This window comes from Diospyros lotus, chromosome 10 (assembly GCF_014633365.1).
Source record: "Diospyros lotus cultivar Yz01 chromosome 10, ASM1463336v1, whole genome shotgun sequence".
NCBI classification, from domain to species: Eukaryota; Viridiplantae; Streptophyta; class Magnoliopsida; order Ericales; family Ebenaceae; genus Diospyros; species Diospyros lotus.
In genome coordinates this window covers 18,335,506-18,352,298 of record NC_068347.1, presented here as the reverse complement: position 1 = coordinate 18,352,298, position 16,793 = coordinate 18,335,506, and the positions used below count along the sequence as shown (strand labels likewise).

Below are 16,793 nucleotides of genomic sequence, written 5' to 3'. Positions count from 1 at the left end.
ATGCGTTGGAAACTAGACTTCATATGCTTAGATTTGATATATTATTTGAATGATTTGGTTACGTTTTGAGCCCATAACAACCCAATTAATGTTCGCTAAGAAATTCGTACCTTACTATTTTTGTGTAATCTAACCACATGGTATTCTTTGGCCTATAAATTTCTATTCCCATCTCCGAATTGAGATCCGTTTATTAGGATGTAAACTAAATATCCTAGGCTTCGTTTTGATATATTACTCGCATTATTTGGCTCCATATTTATGAGATTCTATTTACATGATACACTTTTACATGTGTTGATTGATGGCTTGCGAGCCTGCGAGATTTGATACTAACATTGAATTATATGCACATTTGCATAGTGGTACATGGTGGCATGATGCATTTAAATTGGAATTGATAAATTCATAAACTATGAATCTTGTACATGAATATTGAGTCCTTGATTACTCTTTTTGGCATTACTATGTTCTTGGATCCTATTCATTGTTCATTATTTCTCGAACTTGCTGAGCCTTGTGGCTCACTTGATCTCCTTTGCCATTCCAGGTAAATGAAAGGCTGTTATTGGGGGGCAAGTCCAATGGGACTAAGGTCCAAGGATAGTGGTGTACAGAGACGCGTCCTAACTTGAAGATCCTTAGTAGCATTTTGGAGAGGTTTGTAATGAAATGAGTTTTATTTTATTAATTTACACTAGAGCCTCTTATTTATTCTGTATAGCCTTCGAGCCTAGACTTATGAGGTATTGAAAATGTAATTGAATCTTACTTAAGTTTTCATTGCTAGTAATGAAATGAATTGTTTTTTTTAATATGGTCTTATTCTACATCATCACTGTGACGACCTCCTTTCGAATATCCTATGCTAGCGAGAATATTCAAGAGTGGGCCCTTACACCTTTTGGGATGAATGTGGATAAAGAACTCCCGGGTCAAACGTGCTTAAGCATGGGTGACCCCTGGGAAGTTCACATAAGGCTCATCAGGGTATGTTAATTCAGTCTTTCTTATCACTCGATGCGAGATGTTAGAGGTGGTATCAGAGCCGACCCTTGGAGAAGGCGATTCGATAAGGGCGGGGAGCGGCGTCAGGACACGAGGGCCTAAACAAGGAGCAACTCCTGGCAGGCTTCTAGGATGGAAGCCCCAAATGAGAGAAGATGTAATACCCGGGAAATTATTAAGAGTATAAATGATATTTGATGAATGGTACAAGTGGAATTATCAAAAGAATAAGGCTTTAGGACACACTAACGCAGTCTTAGATGATTAAATCAGTCGGAGGGAGTAACCCGGACCTTAGATAGCTAAAGAAAATTATACAGTATCGACAAGTGATTCGAATTATGATTTTTAGTAATGAAAGAAGTGGGATCGGGAACAGTTTTCGGTACAGCTGTCGACCGAGCTGAGAAAACCGAATCGACGTAGGAAACGTCCAGAAGATGAACGGAGCACGTCAAGGACTAGTATTTAATGTGTAGAACAACCCTTAAGCGATTTCGGGTTGAATCAAATGGATTTAAGGTCAATTTGACCAATCGGGCCTAAGTGCAATTTTTTAATTTTGCCCGAGGGAGGTCAAAACGGTAATCTTTCAGGAGTCTTGAGGGTCAAATGAGATGTACTAAACTTGTGGGACTTAGAGGTATATTTGGATTTATCAGGGGAGTTGTAAAAAGGGCATAATTGTCATTTGAAGAAAACAGGGGTCAAAATGCAAAAAAATGGAAAATGGCATAGTGTGAACGCGAAGGGATTTCGGCCGCCGCACTGCCACCGCACGTGGAGGCCGTTTCCGGCGATGGGACGGCCGAGGCTTGCTTGGGGAAGGTCGTATACGGCCATAGGATGCTTGGTAACCAAACTATGGCTGGTGATTGGCCGGATTTCGACCGGTTTTTGGGTATAAAATGGGCCGAGGGTTTCGGATTTTGGAGCTCAAAAATCGATCGTGTTTTTGGATGTTTTTGAGAGAGTGATTAAGGGGCTTTTGATCCTTGCATCGAGGAGAAGAGATTGGGAGTAATTTGAAGCATTTTGGTGTGAGTTTGAGGGTTGTTCGAGCTCGGCCGAGAATCGGAGGCGGTTCGCCACCGCCGACCTGCAACTGGCCGTTTGGGCCATTTTCCGGTGGCCTTTCGGCCTCAAACTAGTGCCAATGGGATCGACTCTTCGAGGGCTTGAAGGGGGTGTGCTCAGATCGGTCATCGGAGGGGTCGTCGCAGGCTGGTTTTGAGGAAGAAGACGACGCGCGTGGCTGCACGCGTCAGCCTCCACGCGCAGCCACGCGCAGGGCGCGTGAAATGGGCATTTTGGGTATTTCTTCTTCCAATATTTTTAATTAATTATTTTAGGATTTATTGTGTTGAAATATTTTGGAAAATAGTTGAATAAATAATTATTTTGGAATTATCGAGGAGAAAATTGGGAGAAAATAGAGAAAATTATGGAAAATTGAGGAAAATAGATTTTAATGCTTCCTTAATTAAATATGAGGTTTAGGAAGTATCTTGGCTTGAGGTTGAGCACAAGTTCAAGTATTTGGGGTTTGGCACGCAAATCGAGGCCATACACAAGGATCGAGGCAATCCAAATTCGTTCGAGGTGAGTGGTTTGATTTTAGCCTTATCTTGACTCGAAAGTGTCTTAAAGCGCTTTTGGTGAGTTCTTGTGAGTATTTGTACGTTCCTAGACTTAGCTTATTTTACAAGGCATTTACTTACATTCGTTGTGTCGGTATTCACTACATTGCATTAACTGTTTATTTTTAAAAGTATTGGTGCATGGCGTGTAAATTTTCATATCATATAGGGTCAAGTCTAATTGCATCGTTGGGTCCATATGGGGCGGTAAGGGGTCTACTTGAGATTGGGACAATGTTAATCCAGGTGAACATGTGTCACACTGGGGCACTCGAGGGAATAATGTTAAACCAGGTGAACGGGTGTCACGACGGTGCACCCGAGGGATTAACGTTGGACCAGGTGAACTTGTGCCACAGTGGGACATTCGAGGGATTAAGTATGTCAAGGTGATATCTCGAGTTAGACGTGTCTTGCATGTTGTCGTATAGTATGTCATGTTCGTATGTCTTTCATGCATTGTATAACTGTTTCATACCTTCACTTAGATGTTTATCATCTAATCTGGGCTATGCCCCTGGAACGTTTAATGTTCCAGCCAGGGACTGCTGCGAAGGCAAGGATGTGGCCGGTTGAGGGCCAATGGTGCTTAGTTTGTTAGTCGTTGTAACGTTTGGAGGCTTTTTGCAAATGAACAGTTGTATAATAAGCGATTGTATCATTTGATCTGTATTAAGTATTTTGCTATGGAAATACAATGGTGTTTTGGTATTAGTGTATCCGCTGCGTTGTATTAAGACTCGTTTAGTTTAAGATTATTGATCTTGATAGTTAAACGGGCAAGACTGGGGTTCGCGGGGTTTTGTTTCTGCATGTGAAGATTGTTCTTGAAATACCGCGTGTGTGTAACTTAAAGAAAAAAAAAAAAAGAAAAGAAATCCCGGGAATACCCTTATAGTGACATGCCCGGCGAGTCGGGGTGTTACAGAAGATCTGGGACCAGTTGTAAGGTTCCATGACAAGGACATCATGTGCTCAAGGGGGGGAGAATGTAATACCCCAAGAGCCTAAAGTCAGGTCTAAGAATTGACTCTAGAGAAGCTAGTATATATATTGAGGATAGTAAGGAAGAAAACAACACCAACTGGATACCTTTTGGGTTGAATGTTGATAAAAAAACTCCTTAGTTAAGCGTGTTTGAGCTAGGGTAGCTCAAGGATGGGTGACCCCTGGGAAGTTCGCGTAAGGCCCATCAGGGTAAATTGATCTAGTCTTTCCTATCGCTCGATACGAGATATCACAATACTAATACATTAGGATACTTAAGATATCCCTTAAGATCATAAAGTAACTTATTAAGTAACAAAACAAGCTTGATCACTAATAACCATATTAAGGTTTTTAGCACAACCTTAATAAAAAGGATAAGACAATATAAATCCTATGAATCAAAATTTAAGTGCCTTCATGAAGTAATTGATCATTTACTTAAATATTAGATATAAAACATGGAACACATTACTCTCAAACTTTGACTAAAACTTCCACACTTAGCATATGATGAGCTCCACACTCATGCATTATCTTAAGATAACCCTAAGAACTTTAGGATATCAATAAGAGGAAGCAAATTAAACTACATATCAATAAAGCATATGGCTAAAACAAGTTTAGCACATATGAGAACATTAATCATACTAAAAGATAAACCTATCAAGGTTCTTTGACCTTAGATATTCTCAAGGCAACCTCAACATATATTTTATCAAGACATATCCTTAAGCTATATAAAGAAGGATAAAATAATTTCTATACAAAACATATAGAATAATTTCTACACAAAACATATTAATAAGCTTATGAGAGCATAATATAAGAGGACATTAAAGTTTTGGCATAAACCAGTCATCATCAAAACATAAAACTCAACATATACCTTGTTTTTCACCAAAATTCCTTTGATTTCCCAAAATCATTTCTAGCTTCTTTTTACCCTCAACTAATTTATCTAAGGATTCTTTCAAATCCAAATTTTGTTTAGAAAGATTGTCTTTTTCATCACTTAAGATTTTATTTTCATTATTCCAAGATTTTCTTTCATTTTTCAATGAGTTTACTTCTTTTTTAAGAGACCTGATTTTCTTTTTAAGCAAATTGTTTTCCAAACTAACTTTTTCAAAATCTTCTACTAAATCATTGAATGCGTCATATAGCTCATCTAATGTAAAATTTGAACAAGTGAGATTAGAGATACTTGATGATACCTAATTCTCTTCATTGGCCATGAAACATAAGTTTGCTACTTCTTGATCACTTGCCTCTTTACTTGATGAGTCTTCACCACTCCATGCAACAAATGCTTTCTTTTTCTTTTTCTTTGAGCTTTTCTTCAAGAAAGGATATTTCGTCCTTATATGGCCTAGTTTCTTACATTCATAACACCAAATTTCGTTAGTTGTATCTTCTTTATTATCTTTATCTTTCTTAAAATTCAAATTAAATCTACTTTTTTTGAGAAATTTATTGAATTTTCTAGCTAATAAAGCCATATCCTCATTGTCACTATCAAGATTTTCATCTTTATCTTTATCTATTTTAAAGGATACATTTTTCATTTTCTTTAACTCATTTCCTACATCTCTTTTCATCATAATTTCATGATTCATTAATGAGCCTAGCAAATTGCCAATAGAGAAAGTATCTAAGTCTTTAGTTTCAGTTATAACAGTTACCTTAGGATCCCAAGCCCTTGGAAGGATTCTTAGGAATTTTCTTACCTTCTCACCACTAGAGTAGACATTTCCTAAAGACTCCATTCTGGTGACAATGTCATTAAACTGGGTGAATATCTCTTTTATAATCTCATCTTCCTTCATTGAAAATGATTCATAATCATGGGTTAGTAAATTAATTTTGGTTTCTTTTACCTATTTTGTACCTTCATGTGTCACTTCTAACTTGTCCCAAATTTCCTTGACAATTTTGCATGTTGACACACTATTGAATTGCTTAGGGCTTAAAACAAAAAAAATAATGTGTTCATTACTTTAACATTGACCTCCAATGCCCTTTTTTCTTCTTCAGTCCAATCTTTAATTCTTTCAACTAATGGTAAAGATACTCCTTCCATTATAACCTACAAAATGCTAGTATCTCGCATGAGAAAAAAACAAAATTCTCTTTTTCCAGTACCCATAGTTTGTTCCATCAAAACATGGAGGTAGAGAGGTGCTTTGGCCTCCAACTTATGATGATCCAAAGATATGTGCCATGTGCGGATCTTCCTTAGGTGATTAAACCTAAAATACAAGGTAACATGTTATGATACCAATTGTTAGGTTGTGTGAATAATGGCGCCAGACCCAAGAGGAGGGGTGAATTGGGTGTTTTAAAAATTTCTGAAGCTTTGAAAAATATTTGCTTATTGATGAGGTTTTAGTGCAATAAGATGATAAGTATAGAATGATGCTTAAAAAGATTGAGGAAATGAATGATAAATATGAAAACGATATGAGCGATTTATAGTGGTTTGGTTCAACTGGTCTAATCCACTATCTTAGCTCTTCACTAAGGATTTTCAAAAATCACTAAAACCTTCTACTTGATCCCAAGTAAGCCCTTTAGTACAATCACTAGGTTTATAACTTCCTACTTAACAAAGTAAGTCCTCTAACAATCTTGCTAGGGAACGTATAATAAGTCTTAAAGAAAAGATGATATGAGAGATGAATCTCTCAGTCACAATGTCTCTCAAATTTACACACAAAGGCTTAAATAATACAAATGATATACAAAGCCTTTTCGAAAGAAAAAATTGAAATCATAAGAGCACTAATTAAATAGAATAATATGACTTGAAACATGTAATGGTTTCTATAACACCTCAAATGCACAATCTTGCTAATATTTATATGTTTCTCTTGGCCTTTGAATTTATTAGCCATTGATAGAGTTGTTTAATGCCTGCAAAAACTAGTCGTTTAAGATTGTCAGAGAGGAAATTGTCGACAGATACATAATTTGGTCAACAATTTTCAATGAAACATTTGAAATATCCCAAAGCTTTTTACAAATAGTCGACATTCTTGATATAAAAGTCATTTTCTTTGAATAAAATGTCGATAGTATAAAATAATAAGTCAACAATTTTTAAAAACTATCGACACTATACAGTCACTATCAATTGATTTTGAACTAAAATCAATTAGTCCAAAAGCATCAATTTTGGCTGTTGACTATTTTTAGCCAAAGACCAAAAATGGTCAACTTCTTTAAGAAAGTTGACAATTGATGGACTTATTCCTCCAAAAAATTTGAAATCAGTCATCTGTTCTACCAAACAAGTTGACAATTTGTTGCTTTGAAAAAGAAGAGATGCATGATTCTTTTAGAGAATTTTCTTGGGGTTTGTTATGCATCATTCCAAAAGGACATATGATAATTTTTGCAACACTATGATTTTATTTTCATTTTGAATTTTCAACCATACCAAAGATTCATTTTTCATTTTATAAATATATGTGCTTGATTGTTATTTGAAAAAAAATATATGTCATGAGAATATTTTTATTGAAATAACACTCAAGTTTTTCATCATCAAAATAAACCAAAAATAAAAACAATAGGGACCCTAGGGATAATCAAAAAGTATGATGTTGTAAGGAACTTTTCTAGAGGATTTTCCTAAGACTAACTAGAGTGAGTTTTTTACTCATTTCTATTTTGAAATATTTAATTGAATGATGGTTTTTGGATATTTGAATGAACTTTATGTTTGTTCGCATGATTTTGGACATCAATCGAATGAGCTTCATATTAGAACTGATTGATTTTTCAGATTCTCAAGACATTTGAGATTTTGAAGATTTTCACTTGATTGATTTACTAATCTCATATTTAACTATTAGGATCACTGGAATATTATCTCAAGCAGATTTTAGACTTGCTTGATTATTTTATTTGCTTGACTCTTGATTCTTATGCTTGCAATTTAAGGGCTTTATTATATATTTTCCTATTGATTAGGCTATAATTTTTACCATGATGAGTAGGATAAGGAATTTAAAATTATAGAAGGAGTTACCAAAACTATTACATTCCTGAAAACAATATACAGAGTTTTAGGAATACAAATACACATCAATTTAGAACAATTCCTAAGCTCCTATGCATTTACTTCAAATCTTCATTCTTGCCCTCATTTTTCCTCTTCCTTTTCTTCTTCTTCCTTGTTTGAATCAATGATTACTAAGAGCTCTTTCTTCAGAGCTCTAGTTCTTTGTTTCCCAATCCTTGCGAGGATCATGTGTTGATTTTGCTCTACTTTCTTCTGCCTTTTATCTATGTCTTCAACTTTATGCATTATTTTTTGCATGGCCTTCTCCAGTCTTCTCATTTGATCTTGATAGTTATCATAGATGGAGGTTGATTCTTCATGCTGAACTTTCTTTTCAAATGGGATTGAAGGATTCTCCAAATGTAATACCTCGAAACTTGAGGTAAAGCTTGGATGTTATAATAAAGTGAAAGGTATTTTGATTTAGGGCATTAATGTAATAAAGGAATGAATGCAATAATGAATCCTTGTCCTAGAAGCTATGTGTTGGAAAAATAGGATTAACTTGTTTGAGAATTCTTTCCTAAAGTCTTAAAGTCTTATGGTTGTTATGATTAATCTTACACCAAAAGTCTTGGAATGACTTAAATTGGAAGACTTAATTTGGAAGACTTGTATTGGCTTGCAAAAGAAGAGAATGATAGAGCTTATCCTAAAGCCACGCGAGGGAGTATTTGGAAGTTTAAGATTGGAAGAAAGGAGAATCTTGAATAGGAAGATAAAAATATTCAAAGGAAGTAATGATTGATTCTTACCCCAACAGTCTTAAGTGGCATGAGTTGGAAGGCTATGAGTGGCTTGGAAGAGAAGAGATAAGGGTCTTTGAGTGTTCTTATCATGAAAGCCACGTGAAGGGGAGATTGATTGGAAGGAAGTAAAAGCTTGAAGGAGAAGATGAAATTAAAATCAAAGGATGTAATGATTGATTTTTATCCTAAAGTCTAAACTTGGAAGATTAGGATTGGCTAGGATTTAGCTTGCAAGGAAATAAGATGACAAGGCTTATCTTGAAAGCGTATTTGGTGGCCTAGGATTGGAAGAAGTTGAGGCTTGCTTGAGAAGATTGCAAAAATTTCAAAGTGTAATTATTACTTGGGTGGAAAATAAGCAACTTGGAGGCCAAGTAAAATCTTGAGGATTTGGGCATTTAAAGGCTATATAAAGGAAAGGAATTAAGGCCACGAGAAGCTAAGGAGAAAGGAAAGAAAGGAAGTGCAAGAAAAAGCAAAGAAGAAAGGAAAGAGAGACCTGGCTGAAAAACTGCAAAAACAGAAAGGAAACAAAAAAGGTAAGCTAATTCTCTTTTTGTAGGATCTTATAGCATGAAAAGAGGAGTCTGTAGGTTCAAATAGAGAGCAAATCAGAGTTAAAATGAGCCAGATATGGCCGTTTTAATTTTGGGTTGCAAAATAGAGAAGGGGTAGCGCGTGGCCACCCTTCCGGGGGCACGTGAAGGGGCATCCAACCTCCGATTGGCCTGAAATTTTCACCGTTGTTCTCCTATTTGAATTACCTACAACCTTATATAAAAATATTTAAGGTTGGTTCACTAAAATCCATGGTTTCTACAGAAAAATTTCCTAGTGCTCAAAACTGAGCTGTAAGCCGTGCTATCGAAGGGAAACGATCAAGGTGAGTGGTTCTTGTGCATGCTTCCTCTTGATCATTCTTGGTTTCATTTGTGAGAGGTTCTTATGCATGCTCCTTGATTCCTATTGATCACTCTTGGTTTCCACTTGTGGGTGGTTGTTGCTTACATCTCATGTTTCCTTACTTTCGAGCATTTCTTTCCTAATTTGCTTACATCACGAAGTTGGTTGTTGTGGTTCATCGATGGGATTAAACATGACTACTCTTGCACGTAGCTTGTGGTTTGCATAACATATTTTCCTTGGTTTGTGCACCGTGCCTACAGGTGAGGCCGTGCCTATCTGATATTCCTTAGTTTGTACATATTCCTTCTGCTTTGTCTTTCACATGTTGTTTGGTGATAGTTGCTATTGGTGGATCAGAAACTTGTACATGATAACTTGGGGGCTTGTTGGTGGAACATCACGATGATCGGAAGGGGCAATCCTGTGCCCAAAGTGGGGCCGTGCCTAGAGGTAAGGCTGAGGGATTGGACCATGATCACGTGCCTAGAGGTGGGGCTTAGCCTAGAGGTGAGGCTGAGAAGTTTCACACAAGTGCCGGCAACGATGATGGTGACTCGGCGGCTTGTGATCATATTCCTTCTACTTTGTCATACATCTTGTCATTTGGTGGCTGTGGCTTGTTGGTGGCTTGTCGTCTGTGAACTACCACGGGGGCCTGTGTAAGGGGGCTGACCACGTGGGCCTGTGTAAGGGGGCTACCCCGAGCTTGTGTAAGGGGGCCGAGGGGTTCATACATGGCAAGTAAGGAGGATATCTCGTGCCTGTGTAAGGGGGCTGAGAGGTTACATCTCATGTGTTTGTTGCTTTTGAGCAAATCTTGCCTATTGCACATGCATCTCAGTATTTGTATTTGTGGTTATTTGTTGGGATATCACAGGGGATCTCGTGCTCTTGCGGTGAGCTGTGATCTTGGGAGATTTTGTTCTTATTTCTACATGTCTCTTGGCAAAGCTGCATATTACTCTTGCATGCATTGTTTCTTTCTTTCTTACCACTCACTTAGATGTAATAATCTAACTCGGGTGTTTCTTACCCCTGGGGCATTCATCATCCCAGCTTTATCAGAAGTATCAAGCATTTCAGGCTCCAGGTTCCAGTGCGAGCAAGGATTCAGATGTGGTGCTTGGCTGATTTAGAGTTGGATTTATTTGTGTACCCGTGTAATCCCAATATTGTAATGTAAATAGCAGTTAAGATACTTAAGGATGTATTTGTGAAGCTGCTATAATTTTCTGATATGTGGGTACGTGATGGACTTTTATTTAAACTTCAAGAAATCCTAGCTATTTAGCATACTCAGGTTCAATCCGTGCTTCTGTTGATAAAGGATTTCCAATAACACCCATAGGAGATATCTTCTTATATTTCACGCTGTTTTGTATTTGAAAAAGTGGGGCGTTACACTAAAGGTGGATGTTAGTATCTGAAGAAGGACTAATAGAAATAAGAGAAGGATTGGAGGGACCAACTTCCTCATGGGCATAACAAGGCATATTGCATTCTCACAGAAGATTTTCAAAAGTTTGAGAGAATATTTTGAATATATATTGAGTTTTGAGAAAGGAATAGACTTTTCTTTTTCAAGAGATGATTGAGTTTTGCTCAAAATAAGGGAAACAATCATTCTAAAGGAAGCTTACTTGAGGACTTGATAAATGGTCGATATATTTTATCAAAAATGAAGGCTAACAAGTTGACCTTAATATTTTTGACTACACACCTCATGATTTTACATCATCTGAGGTGACGTAGTGCAAAGACACATTAGTAGAGGATGCTACTTTCCCTTGCATTTATAGAGGATGCTATGAAATGATGGAGTAAACGATGCTTAGGGTTAACAAAGTGGTGAGATAATGAGCTATATGCAGGGTTGAATTTTTTAGACCTATTAGTATAGAAGGTCCAAATGAGGTCAACATCAAAAAGAATGGATTCAAGAGGGAGTTCATTACTTGAGAATTCTAGGGCATTATAGAGCTAAGAAGAAGTGACGATGTAATTAATTTCTTCCTTGAAAGCTAAATTTGATCTTTTCTATAGAGTATGTTCTTTCTTTCCTAAGGACAGATTCTTAAGAAGATTGGAGTAGAATTTAGCAATGGCATTTGGAAAGCAAGGATGGCAAAGGCTAGAGAAAGTAAGTTAACCCATTTGGTCAACCAGATTTTAGGCAGCCTTCATGACTTGCAACTTCTGGTATAAGAGGGCCACCCGCCCCTTCAGGAGGCACTTCCCTTTGTTCAGATGGCTTGCTAACTCCAATGCTTCTTGTTCGGGTAACTGGGTTTCCTTCTAGGAGGCTGGCGTTCCCATAATCGATCTCTTCATTTGCTCCAACCTCTGAAATATAAGGTTCCGAGGAAGCTATCTAGCTATGCTCCCCAATGGTTGCAGTCATGGCTTTGGTATTCCTTCATGGGTGATTGGGTGGATTACCCATGGAAGCTAATCTAATTGTTCTCACCATCACGTTTGGCTTTTAGTCCCATTTCCTATAGATGGTGTCAAATTGTTATTGCCAAAATAAAATAATTAAATTTATTTGTCTCAAGAAACAACTTAGCAAAGTCTGTCGAGAAAGTCAAGAGTAAGGTATGTGCTTGAAAGTGGTGCTAGCAAACGTCCGACTAGAGGAATGCTCAATCCACTATCGTGGAGAGCAAAGTTCACAGGGCTAGGTTCTATCTGTTATTCGAGAGAGCGAGATGAATGCCCCGAGTCTTTGGAAGTCTGATGACTTGAAGAGTCTCTAGGAGAGTAAGGCCTTGAAGATTGGGGGTCTGCGGCTGGGTCTATCTTCAAATATGTCGACTTTGGAAAAGTTAAGGAGTCTTCGGAAGGTGTTATTGCCTTGGTGCCTACAAATGGGTCTTCAAGATATCTGTGGCACAAGAATAGTTAGAAGGCACACGAGAAACTCTTCCATGCGAGCCCTCTGATGCCAAAGTCAGATGATGTCATGATGCAGAAGATAAAATGAGTATGGGTTATGTGTGTGTGTTTTCAGATATGTGTCTTCGGATGGGTGTTTTCGGATGGTTTTGGATTTAAAGAGTCAAGTCTAGGTCTTCAGGTGCTAGATCTGGATCTAAAGGGCACGAATCCAAGGGATATTTATACGCTTTGAAGACTAGGCCTCTTGGCAAGCTAAGACAAATGGCATACACGGGGGCCTCGACTCTTCGGGTGAAAAGGCTGCAAAGGAGGCCGAAGGGCCTGAAGGTATCTTCAGGGACCAAGTGCCCCGAAGAGTATCCTTCGAAAGGGGACATCCCAAAGGCCCCCAAGACTCTTTGATACTTCCCTGGGAATTGGTTAGGTTTTGCGAGGTTATCCCACAATAGGCAGTGATAATCAGTTAGTTTGGTCAAAATGATAGCTTTTGGACAATTTTGATCAGTTCCATTATTTTGATTTTTTGTCAAAATAACTAAGCTGAACTATTCAAAAAAATTAATTGAACAGAACCATTCTACAAAATTAACCGAATTAAACTGAAAATTTCAATCAATTCCATTTAATAATTTACTTTAATTGAACTTTTTACTCATCACCCTTAATCACCACACCTTTGTAGTGGCACAAGTCAGGAGTGGTCTGGCCGCAGCAGTAGGGCAAACGCTTGATGGTGGAGGATGGGGAGTCATTTTGGTATTTCCACATCAGTTCTTGAAGCCGTTGATTTCACGCTTCCCTTCCCTGCCCCACCATCTGATCCTCTCCGCATTTAGGAAACGAAAGTGCCCCTTCATCTTCTCTTCCTGCATCTATTTCCATCTGCACGCTATTTAAAATGTAACGAGCATATTTTATATTTCACGTAAGACAGAAGTTCAAATAATTTTATTAGAGTATTGTTAGGACAGAAGTCCAAATACACTAAATATACTTTACTTTTAATCTTAAAATAATTTTGTTACTTTATAAAATATTACAAAATGCGATATACTTATATCAACCAATAAAAATAATTTTAAATTGAAAATAATATGCATTCATGACGTCTTAACAATTGGTTAACACTATTAGTTAATTACCTTTTCTATTTTCTAATTTTAGATTCATATAAAATTTGAAAAACTTATTTACAATTGGTTCAAAATGTACAGTATAAGCAAGGCAGAGTCAAAACTCTTAACTGCATCAAATTTATAAATTCAAAAAATGGGTATTATAGATTTAAAAACAAAAGTGTTTTTGAACTTCAAATTAAATCTGCATAAACAAAATATAAGTAAATAGATTATTAAACAATAAGAAAGAAAGCCCCCCTATTATCTTTCACTTTCACACAAACTACAGAAAAAGATGGGTAAAGGTGTAAAAGAAAAAAAAAATTCTAATATAAAAGAATAATCATAAAACAAAATATGAAGAATAATAATGAAAGGAGCTATATTTGGTAGTTGGGGTGGTAGTTGATGCTGCAGCCTGCAGGTGAGGGTGAAGCATCTGTTGGCGCTTTGAGTGTTGGGAAGTCTTAATCTTTCTTTTATTTGCCAAATCTCTCTTTAGTGTCTTTATCTGCAAGCATCCATCTCTCTCTCTCTCTCTCTCTCTCTCTCTCTCTCTCTCTCTACCTATGCTTCTCCAACACACTCCATTCTCATCTCTAGCTATATCAAAGAAAGAAACAGACCGACCCACCCTATAGCGATTATTAAAGATAAAGAGAGAATAGAAAGAAATATTCATCATATATCGATACATCTCCTGCAGGTAGAGCTTGGTTGCAGCTAGCCATGGCGTCAAAGATCTTGCTGGCTGTGATCTTCGTCTTCGACCTCATTGCCTTTGCCCTGGCTGTCGCCGCCGAGCAGCGCAGAAGCACCGTCAGCAGCCCCCTCCACCCCTCTCTCTCTATATATATATGTGTGTGTGTGTGTGTGTGTGTGTCAGTGAAATCCTCATTTGATCGGAAAATTAATGTTTTGGTCGACAGGCGACGGTGACGCAGGATCCAGAGAAGAACTATAACTACTGTGTGTACGACTCGGACATCTCCACCGGCTATGGCGTCGGAGCTTTCCTGTTCTTCATGGCCAGTCAAGCCCTTTTAATGGCGGCAAGCCAATGTTTCTGCTGCGGCAAACCTCTCAAGCCCGGAGGTTCAAGAGCCTCCGCTGTTCTTCTTTTCGTAACCTGCTGGTAAATAATTCACCATCCAATTCCCACCTTCATATATGTAGGAGCAAATTCTTCATCATCATATATATATAGCATGAAATTTTTTTATCTCTAATGAGATATACGTTTACGTTTATGATCAGGGTGTTCTTTATCATAGCGGAGGCGTGCTTACTGGCTGGTTCGGTGAGGAACGCGTACCACACCAAGTACCGGACCATTTTCAACATCGACAACCCTCCCTCTTGCCAGACCTTGAGGAAGGGAGTCTTTGCCGCTGGTGCCGCCTTCATCTTCCTCAACTGCATAGTCTCCGAGCTTTACTACATTTGCTTTTCAAAGGCCAGGGCTGGCTTCCAACCCTACGGCGCTCAACCCGCCGTCAGCATGGGAACCTACAAATGATAATTAATAATAATTAAATCCAAAAATTTTGAACATTTTTCTGTTCTTTTAATTTGAATATTGCTGCTGGGGTGGTTGCTTCCTTCGGGTCCCTTTGCTTTCGCGACATTTTAGGAGTTGGAAAGTAGCTAGAGACTGCATTAGTTTTTATTGACATACATATAGTTTTAAATTGTTGCTGTTTTGTGTGCCTTTACACTGTAAACTTTTGGGGAATAATTGAGCTCTGGATGTGAATGTAAGGTTTCCGGGAAAATGAAGAAATTTCCGTGGGTGTTGTTAGCATGGGAATGGAATGTTTGGATGTATCGGACCTTTCACGTCTGTTAGGGTAATCTATCATTTTCAGAATGTGAGGGATAACTTCTGCAATTATTTCATAGGGTAATCAGTATAATCTTCTTTTTTTTTTAATATTACATTATTTGATACATCAATTATATTTGTTTTTAAGAACATGAATATAATTGATAAGGGAAAACCCTCTAAAGTCCCAATCTAACACCCCCACTGAAGAATCTGATTCCAACGCAATAGAAGATGAATTCTGAACCTCTGCGGCAGAAGAGTTTATGGGGCTATCATAGCTTTAGCTGCAAGCAAACTAGCAGCGCAGGAGATCTTAGTACTGGCCTAGCTCAGTTTACCATATGCTTTAGTCGCCATCATACCTCCATCCACTTTACCATTTGAAAAGGCTGCGTCAACGTTAACTTTGATAACTCCACTAACTAGTCTAATCCAGCTCTAATTGGCTATTCTCAACTTGCAATTCTTAGTTACAGCCTTAGCCTTGTCTATATTTGTGGGAATATCAGAATGCTCCTTCCATGCATTGTCTGTCTCCTTTATTAATTGAGAGATCACACTTTTTAACTAGAAATACACACTATTGTTGCTTCAATACTACAATTAATTTCTAGTGCAGAAAAGAATGATCTCAGGGAATGATCCTGAGAGTCCCAAGTTTGAGCACAAGTGATCCCGAGACCTGCAAATCTGAATGTAAATAATCAGGAGACCTGGATATTTAGATGCAAATGATCTGGAGACCTACAAGTCTGAGTGCAAGGGGTCATAAGAGTCTTGTGGATTGATCAGGTGCCTTGCTAATGATAGAATACCTAGTGATCAGGTGCCTTGTTGATAACCGATTGCTCCCTTGATGACCGAATGACCTACTCAGACAAACAACGAATTAGGGGTGCAGGTGCATGTCCCCATGTAATTCTTTTGATACTTAAGTCAGTTTTTGAGTGCTTGAGCGCAAAGAGTAAGGTTTCAGAGCAAAACTGAACTTACTTAAGAGATGTGGCAGCTCTTCTATTTATAAAGGAAGGAGATGGGGTAGACGTGGCAACTAACCTACACTTCTTAGATAGCATATTAATTCTATGAAATCTTAGAATATTCTTGTGGGTCCTAGGGAGTGTTGGTCCCTTGACACACACAATGGCCACTCAAGAGGGGGGTGAATTGAGTGATTAAAACTTATTGAATCGATTCTTTCCTTTTTAAAACTCTTGAGATTTACTTATACACAAAATACACTTGTTATAAATATATATGTTGTTTGAAAATGATAGCAATATAAAGACACAAACAACCACAATATAAACACAAGATATATAGTAGTTCGGTGTATCCAACACCTACTCCACTCTCTCAAGGTCAAACCGACACTTGAGATTCCACTAAAACCACCACTAGGTTTCCACACAAGATCACCTAGCAAACTTGTACACCCTGAGATTTCCCCTTAGCTCACCCTGGAAACTATTACAACACAATAATACACCTAGATTACTTAGGCTCTAGGATGCCACTCACAATCCACAATCTAATACAAATAAATCAATCTTATGTTCAACACACTTGGACTACAATGGATATCAATAC

General features: G+C 37.7%; 1 protein-coding gene across 1 annotated transcript; it reads left to right on the top strand.

The window, feature by feature from the left end:
- The first annotated feature begins 13,940 nt into the window (after window positions 1-13,940).
- Window positions 13,941-15,202, top strand: LOC127811739 (uncharacterized). The gene is made up of 3 exons (XM_052351893.1): window positions 13,941-14,194; window positions 14,305-14,510; window positions 14,633-15,202. The coding sequence occupies exons 1-3, from the start codon at window positions 14,105-14,107 to the stop codon at window positions 14,892-14,894; spliced, it is 558 nt and encodes a 185-aa protein (XP_052207853.1). The 5' UTR covers window positions 13,941-14,104; the 3' UTR covers window positions 14,895-15,202.
- Window positions 15,203-16,793: the final 1,591 nt, after the last annotated feature.